Source organism: Maniola hyperantus, chromosome 9 (genome assembly GCF_902806685.2).
Source record: "Maniola hyperantus chromosome 9, iAphHyp1.2, whole genome shotgun sequence".
Lineage (NCBI taxonomy): Eukaryota > Metazoa > Arthropoda > Insecta > Lepidoptera > Nymphalidae > Maniola > Maniola hyperantus.
In genome coordinates, this window is record NC_048544.1 from 4,300,304 (window position 1) to 4,310,456 (window position 10,153).

Sequence of the window (10,153 nt, forward strand, 5' to 3'; positions counted from 1 at the left end):
AGTCTTATGCACAAGTAAAGGAAAACATCCGAAAACTATGAATTTGTGGTAACGTTATAAAACCCCTTCGTGTGTGAGTCCGAGCAATTAATGTACCAGGCCCCAGGGGTTCGATTGCAGTAGAATGACAGTTACAATGTCACGATCGCAATCACCTTTGTTTGTTTGACGCTCGCTCACTATTGGCTACAATGCATTGTTGCAACAAGAATACCTTAAATTTAGCCAATCACAACAATTGCGATTGTAATAATGATTGTTGCAGGATTTCCGAAATTGACCTGAAGGGCACCAGATCGTGAGTCGTGACACGGCAGCTGCGTGCTAAAATTGTCGTCAGGGGCAAAGGCGTAATAAAGCCGCAATATCGCACTTAATTTTTTACTCGTGTTTTTATGAATAAAACATGGTCTGAATGATTTATAATACTTACCTTTGAATTTTCTTTAAAATGACATTTAGTAATCACTGATCAGTTGAAGACATCGTAAGTGCTTTGCTTTATTTTATTTTGCCTAATTTTCTTTGATCATATTTTTACTATGCTAAGATTCTAAATTAATCCTGCTACTACTCGTGCGCAATAAGTTGAGACCTGGGGGGCGGTGACGCCACAGACGCGTGGTTGTACTGTAGACAAAAATCGGAGCGCGTCGTCGTTGCGTGACGTAAGCAAGTACTAGACTAAGATGTTAAAAAAATGGCGTTGTCTACAGTACAACACGGGAGCTTGAGGGGAAGTTACAGGGCAAGCGGGCGGAGGGTTGCATTCCAGGCGAGTCTCAACTTATCGCGCACGGGTAGTATGTACTTACCTAGTTTTTAGAGTCTCATACTTCTGAATGAAAAAACGAAACTCATATAATTTACTACTTAGGTACTAGCTGATGCTCGCAACTTCGTCCGCGTGAGTTTCAGTTTTTAAAACTCCCGTGGGAACTCTTTGCTTTTCCGGGATAAAACGTAGCTTATGTCCTTCCCCGGGATGCAAGCTACAGACGGACAGACAGAAAGACAGACACACTTTCGCATTTATAATATTAGTATGGATGATCACTTATGTGTCTGCCTGTCACAGCCATTTTGTTTCGAATATACTGAACGGATTAAGTTGAAGCACGGGCGTGTAACGTTAATAAATATCCGGTCACTTTTGGAGGTTATATTAGAAAATTAAAAAACAAAGTTTTGCAAACTATACCGTTTGGCACATGTTGTGAAGGTCTCAAATATATATATTTTTTTATCTATAATATAAAAATGAATCACTAAAAGTGTTGGTCATCGCAAACCTCGAGAACAGCTGAACCGATTTCGCTAATTCTTTTTTTATTATATTCCTTGAAGTACGAAGATGGTTCTCACGGAGAGAAAAATTTAAAGAAAATTGAATCGACTGTTAGGCAGAACGAAGTGCGCCAGGGCAGCTAGTTACTTATAATTTTAAAATTAACAGTTAGAAATTTTTTGGGGGAGGCCCTTATCTCCTTTGAATATTTTTTTTATTTTATTTTAAGTACAACTCGCACTTGTCCAGTTTGTATCGCTAGTAAGTTTGTTTTTGGCCTTCGCCTACGACAACTTTTCTCTATCTAACGATCTAACGATACAGTCTATGTAGCGATCTTTAACCCGCGGTTTATTCCGTTTATCCACCCTAAAACACCCACCATAGGGTGTATACTCGGAAACATGTGTCCGTCTATCTATTCCGGACGGCGAATTTGTATATTTCTTTTTAGTCTGGGATAGATAGATGGACACACGTTTCCGAGCTCAGTTTGCGGCGGGTTAATTACGTATCTCGCGACAGGCTTGCGACAGGGGTAAATCTCGCGATCATTACTGTCATACGTCACACGTAACAGCAGCTAGAGAGATACAGCAATAGCCACAAAGCAAAATAAGAAGAAGAAGAAGAGAGACAGCAAATGAACTGTCGCATTGCTACTGCTGTCGCGTTGCTGTCGCTACTGCGACGTTTTACGTAATCACCCCGCGGGTGTTCCAGGGTGCAACAATGTCATCCATAGGGGTTGTGGAATACTACGCTCACAAATCTATATTCATAACTGGCGCCAGTGGCTTCATAGGCAAGATCTTGATTGAGAAGTTGTTGAGATGCTGTCCAGATATCAAGGTCATTTACCTGCTGTTGAGGAAGAAGAAGGAGCAGAGCCCTCGGGAACGACTAAATGAGATAACCAATACCAGGGTAAGTATAAGTTACACTTACTTTTTACTATACGTGCCTAAGTAGGCTTTAATCACTACCTACCTTATATTATTATAAATGCGCAGAGGCGTCTTTACCTATGGTGCAGGGTGTGCGGCGCACACGGGCGCCGGGTCTAAGGGGGCGCCGAGCGCCCTCTAATGCGACACCTCCAAAGACGCGTCGATGCCGGCGGCGCTCTCAAAGAACCTGCTCTCGTGTTATGGCCGACGCCGTCATCATTTAAAATTGCACCATTTGCATCCGAATTTCCGTTTGAAAATATAACTGTTAGTATTCCATTTTGACCCTGCTCCTACTAGACTAGAGGGCGCCAGGGTACTGGTTGCACACGGGCGCCACAAGGGCTAGAGACGCCTCTGTAAATGCGAAAATGTGCTTGTTTGTTGGTTTACTGGTTTGTCCTTTAATCACGTCACAACGGATTGACGTGATTTTTTGCACATACATATATAGTTAAAGACCTGGAGAGTGAAAAAGGCTACTTTTTATCCCGGAAAGAGTTGCCACGGGAGGTTTAAAACCTAGATCCATGCGAACGAAGTCGCGGGCATCAGCTAGTTTTTGAAGTAAAACTTCTTAGGCGCTATCTGAGTTAACTCAATAGAGTTAGGTACCTCAGATAAGATTTTTAAAACGTTACCCAAACGTCCTTCCGTCCGTATTAAAAAACTAGATGATGGCCGCGACTTCGTCCGCGTGGATTTAGGTTTTTAAAATCCTGTGGGATTTCTTTGTTTTTCCGGGATAAAAAGTAGCATATGTCCTTCCTCGGGATGCAAGCTATCTCTGTACCAAATTTCGTCAAAATCGGTTGAACGAATGGGCCGTGCAAGGCTAGCAGACAGACAGCCACACTTTCGCATTTATAATCGGTAGTGGAGCGATGCGGGAGGATGACAGTTGTCACAAGTTGACGAATCATTGAGCTCTCGCGTCACGTCATCACACCCCTCCAGCACCGCTCAACCCCTGTAGGAACATATTCAGTTAGCACCAGTTAGGTGATATTTTGTTTTTCCACGAAGCCATATTAAATGACTAATATTCCCCTTTCCTCTCCAACTAAGCGTCAGGCTCGTACTAGGAGTAGGTACCACAATAGTGCAACGGGCGGGGTTTGAACCGTCGACCTTTCGGTTTTCAGTCCACTCCTTTACCGGTTGAGCTATTGCTCAAATGCTTTATTTTTTTGGAGGGGGCAGGGGTGGTCCTGCGACCTCTGGTCTATGAATACTATAGGATCAGATTGCTTTGCATTACATATTTATTTTTATACTCTTTTTAGTGTTTTGAAAAAATCAAGGATCGTAGCGTGTTCTCCAAGCTCTGCGTGATACCTGGCGATATTCTAGAAGATGATCTTGGAATATCCGCTCAGGATAGAAGTATATTGCAGAAAGAGGTCCAAATCGTTTTCCACAGTGCTGCTTCAGTCAGGTAGAATTACCGTGTAATTTTATTTTTATTTTTATAAAATACTAGCTGATGCCCGCGACTTCGTCCGCGTGGAATTAGGTTTTTAAAAATCCCGTGGGAACTCTTTGATTTTCCGAGATAAAAAGTAGCCTATGTCACTCTCCAGGTTTTTATCTATACCCATGCAAAAAATTACGTCAATCCGTTGCACCGTTGCGACGTGATTGAAGGACAAACCAACAAATAAACACACTTTCGCATTTATAATAAGGGTAGGACTAATATTTCCCTTTCCCCTCCAACTAAGCATAAAGTTTGTGCTAGGAGTAGGTACGACAATAGTGCAACGGGTGGGGTTTGAACCGGTGACCTTTCGGTTTTCAGTCCGCTCCTTTAACCGTTGAGTTATCGAGGCTCTAAGTAAGACGATATTTTAGGTACATATAGGTACTATACCAACTTTGTGTACGTAACATAATATAAAATTACATACTTAAACTTTCCAGATTTGATATGAATCTTCGAGATGCAATCACTTCAAATGTTATTGGAACCAAACGTGTACTAGAGTTAGCTGAAGGAATCGAAAATCTAGAAGTAAGTTTTCTTTGATATTATCCTATCACGATTATTCTTTTCACGATAATTTCCTTCATCATTAAAGCAAGTGCTAAGTAACCTCGTCCCGTCCCCTATTTAGTACAGGCCTAATTTAGATTTAGATTAGATAAAATGATAATTTCCAGGTATTTGTTGACATATCAACGTCCTTCTGTCACGATGAGCTCAAGGTGGTAGAAGAGAAGGTGTACCCTTCGCTGCACAGGCCTCAGGACATCATCGATTGTGTTAGATGGATGAGCGATGAAATGCTAATGAAAATACAGCCTGAGTATGTTTTTCAATTTTTCCTTTCTCTACTTTTTATTTTTACTAGCTGATGCCCGCGACTTCGTACGCGTGGATTTAGAATTTAGATTTAAAAAAAACCCGTTGGACCTCTTTGATTTATCGGGATAAATAGTAGCCTATGTCACTCTCCAGGTCTTTAATATACCCATGCAAAAAATCACGTCGATCCGTTGCTCTGTTGCGACGTGATTGAAGGACAAACCAACAAACTAACACACTTTCGCATTTTTAACAAGGGTACTGATTATGGGTGTTACGCTCAAAGACCAAAAATGCTCACTGGGCAATCTTTTGAGATAGGTACAATATGTTTCTTCCCAGATAACCGTAGATGGAAAAAATATATTGGTCTTACTGATGACCATGGGCCCAGAGTCTCAAACGCTCGCTAGCGTAGATAAGTATACAATGAAAAATCTTCTTCTTCTTGTACCTATTCTACTCTCATTACTACCTCTCACACTGCCAAGGGTCACTGGTAGAGATTTCTCATAGAGATAAGCGCTTCCCTGTCCACTTTTGCTCTTGAGTACTGTAAATGTTTTTGGTACAAAATAAATAAATCAATAAAAATAAATAGCCAGTTTTACTTTATATTTACAGATTGATCAAGCCTTACGTCAACACATACGGATATTCTAAGAACCTCACCGAGGATGTAGTCTCCCAGTACAGGGGAAAGTTCACGATTGCTATCGCGAGGCCCTCTATAGGTAAAAATACCTATTTATTTATAAATAAAATGTGTATTCATTCTGCGTTATAACTCTTATGAAACTTTTTAATATGAGTCTTCTCGGTATACCGACAACAGAAGGTTTTAAATCGATTATTGAAATTTTCCTGCATAAGCAGTAATATCTCTTCGGGTGTAGGTATCTGTTGCATTCCATTATGAAATTTAGATTGTAATTTAGGTAACGATGGGGCTGACGTGTCCGTGTCGGACAAGTCCCATAAAAATAAAGATTAAAAAAAAGGATTTCTCAGCCAAATACGAAAATATAATTTTCATGACACAAAATATAATAACTTTCTAACTGAAATTCAAAGCAGCTAATCAAAATGGGTACACTTTTTGACCGTCAATTGTTGAATTTGTAAGACGATGGTGTACTGGTGATAATAATTAATGAGGCACATAAACTTAAAAATAAATTCCCCTGTAGGTCAATTTCGTAAAACCGGCATTAATCACTATTAAAATCTCAATTGTTGTGATTGGCTGAATTTGTGCTACTGTTGTTGCAACACTGCATTGTAGCCAATAGTGAGCGAGCATCAACCAATCAGGAGGGCGATTTCGTAAAACCTGCGTCAATCATTATTACAATCTCAATTGTTGTGATTGGCTGAATTTGTGCTACTGTTGTTGCAACAATGCATATTGTAGCCAATAGTAAGCGAGCGTCAACCAATCAGAGGTGATTGCAATCGTGACATTGTGTAGCTGTCATTCTACTGCAATCGAGCTGCCGGTCACTTTATTTGCAGAAACATATTTTTACAATAAGACGGTACTTTGTATTTTGCAGTAAAAATGTTTCACCCTACTAATCAGGCATGCATAATTAAAATTTGACAGTTGAATCGTCTGTTGTGTAAAAGCACCTCCTTTCTGTAAGCCACCTTATGTTTTGATGATGTAATCATTGTAAATTATTATCTACCTAATCGCTTTTGGAATAAATTATTATTGTGAGCTATAAAAGAACAAATAAAGACAATAAATTATTTACATTTCTATAGGTACACCTATGTTTTTTTCAGTTGTAGCTACATATAAAGAACCAATGCCAGGATGGGTTGATAACATAAATGGGCCAACAGGAGTTGTCTACGCTGGGGCTAGTGGTAAACTAATTTTATCCTTACTATCCACAGGAGACAGAATCCATTACATTATCTATTACGACTGACAGTGTTTCTTTAAAAGCTTATGAACACAAAAGTGCGTACCTAGCAATTTACTTCCTCATTTCTTTTTAATAAATCAGCACTTCTGGAATATTAAAAGTTCCCACGGGATTTTCAAGAACTTAAATCCATGCGCATTTGGTAAATTGAAGTAGTGGTTATGAAATTCTTATACTTCTTGAATTTACAAAATTAATACTAATACATTTTAAGAATAATTTTGTTGGACCCCCAACCTTCACAGAATGGCCGTAGCAAGGGGGAAAACGGGGGGACTCAGCTACGGCCATGCTGCTAAGGTTTGTCAAAGATTCACTTTTGAAACTCTAGTGTAAGTTGTACCTAAACTGTGAAAACTTACACAAGGGCCAGCCAGAGTTCCCCCTCCCCCTGGCTACGGCCATACTGCTAAAGTTTGTCAAAGATGGACCTGAAACTGTAGTGTTAGTCGTAAGTAAACTGTGTTTTTGAATACTTACACAAGGGCGTAAGAGGCCAAGAAGATTTACGTCGAAAGTCGGGCACCGTTTTTTTAAACTTATGATTATTTGATGAAGGTGTTCTGCATTCCTCATATTGCAAGGAAGATACCTCAATGGACTTTATGCCCGTCGATATGGTAATAAACGGCTGCATACTTCTGGCCTACATCACTGGAATGGAACGGTATGTATAGAATTCTTGAAACACCACAAATTACAAAATTGGTTAGTAGAGAGTGGGCCCGATTTATTATAGTTTACTAAGTTTGTGCACCAATTGAGGAACCTTCAGAAAGCCTACAGCAATGCAGAGACGTAAGGTCTCTTTGTGTGTAAATACTTACCTACTTAAAATCAGGTGACCCTACCCTACCTCGCTACTTATATTAAAAAAAAACGTTTTATAAGAGCCCTTAGACTAACTCCCTGCTGTATCGCAGAAAACCTTTTTTGAAAAATATACTTGTTAGAAAGTGATCTAAGACAAGTTACAAGATTAACCATTTGCAGGCCAAAGGACATAAGAGTCTGCAACATTACGGATTCCGGTATCACTAAAGTAACTTGGTACGAAGCCACGAATCAAAGTAAGTTATATATGTGCACTGTGCAGTAATTATTACAATAGGTATGCTTGCTACTGAGTATTGTAAACTACAAACCTACTTGAAATTGAGTTTGGTAGGTAATGATTGAGAAACTGGCGAATAAAACGGTTTAATAACACAAAATAAAAATTACAGGAAGAGCAGAAACTGAATGAAAGTTTCTGAAACTTTACTGTAATCATACAAAAAAAAGTTATGAAATCGGGAACTTTAGACTCAATTTTATTTTAGTATAGTTTAAGGCGTTTTGAGTTGTATATTTCAAATGTGTTCGAGTTTATCTTCAGTAATAGAAATCATGTACTTTTGAGACTTTAGACTAGAAGCTAGTAAACAATTATTATTGTTAACTAGCTGATGTTCGTGCGTTCAGAAGTTTAAAAATCCCGTGGAAAGTATTCGGAAGTTATGCGCGTACATACATTTCCACGATTAATTTTTCTTTAATACTAGATTCGTCATTTAATATTAGATTCTTGTTGTTTTAGTGAAAGAATATGTATTGCAATACCCGCCATCCCGTGTTCTTTACTACCCGGCGGGGTCACCGAAGAAGTTTCTCTACCAGCACAAAATAGCAGAGTTCTTCTTTCACATACTGCCGGCATACTTCATCGATTTACTTCTATTTTTGTTTGGACAGAAGACTTTGTAAGTTTTAACTTTACTTTTGCATTATGTCTAGAGTGGGTAACACGTATTGTTCGCGATAGCTCGACATTGCAATCGGGGTATGAGATTAGTCGTGGGGGAGGGGGGACCACACCCAGCACACCCGCTACCACAGCACCTAATGTAAATTTATCTAATTCATCATGCCATCGTCACCTTGGCCTTCTTCTTCTTGCAGTATGGTAAGAATAGAGAAACGTCTTCGTAAAGGGACGGAACTACTGCAATACTACACTTCAAGAACATGGATATTCAAAAATGACTATTTCCGATCTTTGAAAAACCAAATAAATGAAAAGGAAAATGAAATCTTCTATACGGATTTGTCGGTAAGATCAAAAACTAGTCTCTCTATTATTTAAATACCTAGGTATTGGTTGGTTCTTGTTCTTTTCCTATTTTGATTGGTTAAATAGGTACCTACCTAGGTAGGTAGTTAGGTGAATTTTGACTCTTTCTGACACAGATGATAGAACAATCCTATACTCACACTCAGTTACAAATCAGAATTCGTCTGCGTGGGTATGTAGGTATATGTACATATGATTTTTAAAGATCAAGCATGACAAGTCTTAGTTAGGTACTTACCTTTAGGTACATACTTACAAAGAAGATAGGTAGGTACTAGGTAGGTATATACACTTAAGTAACTACGTTATTACCTACAAGTACAGTAGGTACGCGACAGGACGAGATGGCAATGCGTAGGTACTATATCTAAATACCTATTTTTGAACATTCCAGAAAATGGATTACATCGAGTTCCTGAAAAACTACCACCTCGGTGTTCGGAAATTCATCGCCAAGGAGGACTTGTCAACTCTACCGCAAGCCAGGCGTCACATGAAACGGTAGGTATTCAGGGCCGTTTTTACCCGGGGTTTCAAGGGCTGCGGTGCACCTGGGTGCAGAGCCCTAGGGGGCCCAATCCGACCACCGATAAATTTCGATAGGTAGGTACCCACTACAGTGAGACCACACGAGTGGAGCCGTGATACGCCACAGTCAGTGGCGTACCAATAAGGTGGCAAGCCGGTAAGTGGCAAAGACCTGGAGAGTGACATAGGCTACTTTTTATCCCGGAAAATCAACGAGTTCCTACGGGATTTTTAAAAACATAAATCCACGCGAACGAAGTCGCGGGCATCAGCTAGTATAATATACTAATATATATAGTAGGTACTAGATGATGCCCGCGTGGATTTAGGTTTTCAAAAATCCCGTGGGAACTCTTTGATTTCCCGGGATAAAAAGTAATCTATGTCCTTCCCCGGGATGCAAGCTACCTCTGTACCAAATTTCATCAAAATCGATTGAACGGATGGGCCGTGAAAGGCTAACAAGACAGACAGACAGACACACTTTCGCATTTATAATATTAGTACCTATGGATAGTATACAATAATGTTTTATTTTTGTTTCAGGCTCTACTATCTTCATATGTCACTGAAAACACTATTTTACGTTTTACTGGCATACGCATGCTGTTTATTTATTAAATATTTTTTGATATTAAAATTAAAATAAATTAATATAAGTAGGCACTAGGCATTCATCTATTTTTAGATTTTTATTTATCTACCTACATACTTACCCTGTAATATTAAAAATAAAAAATAAATAGAGAACTCAACATGCCTGCAATGTACCTATAGTAGGCGACAGGTCGACGTGATGGCAATCGAGGTAGGGGCGCCCCCATAACCTGCGGGGTGATTACGTATCTCGCGACAGGCGTAAATCTCGCGATCATTGCTGTCAACCGTCCGGCTAGAGAGAGACATCAATAGTCACAAAGCAAAATAAGAAGAAGAGAGATAGCAAATGAACTGTCCGATTGCTACTGCTGTCGCTGCTGCAACGTTTTAAGTAATCACCCCGGAGGTAAAGCGTTGGTAGTTGGTGCC

At 39.6% G+C, this 10,153-nt stretch overlaps 1 protein-coding gene across 1 annotated transcript; it reads left to right on the forward strand.

Moving 5' to 3' along the window:
- Positions 1-283: 283 nt before the first annotated feature.
- On the forward strand, positions 284-9,805 carry LOC117985322 (fatty acyl-CoA reductase 1-like). The gene is made up of 13 exons (XM_034972008.2): positions 284-487; positions 2,012-2,215; positions 3,525-3,676; positions 4,162-4,252; positions 4,402-4,547; positions 5,171-5,280; positions 6,338-6,421; positions 7,042-7,150; positions 7,477-7,553; positions 8,063-8,225; positions 8,425-8,575; positions 8,991-9,097; positions 9,671-9,805. Exons 2-13 carry the CDS (start codon positions 2,021-2,023, stop codon positions 9,771-9,773), a joined length of 1,488 nt encoding a protein of 495 aa, XP_034827899.1. The 5' UTR covers positions 284-487; positions 2,012-2,020; the 3' UTR covers positions 9,774-9,805.
- Positions 9,806-10,153: the final 348 nt, after the last annotated feature.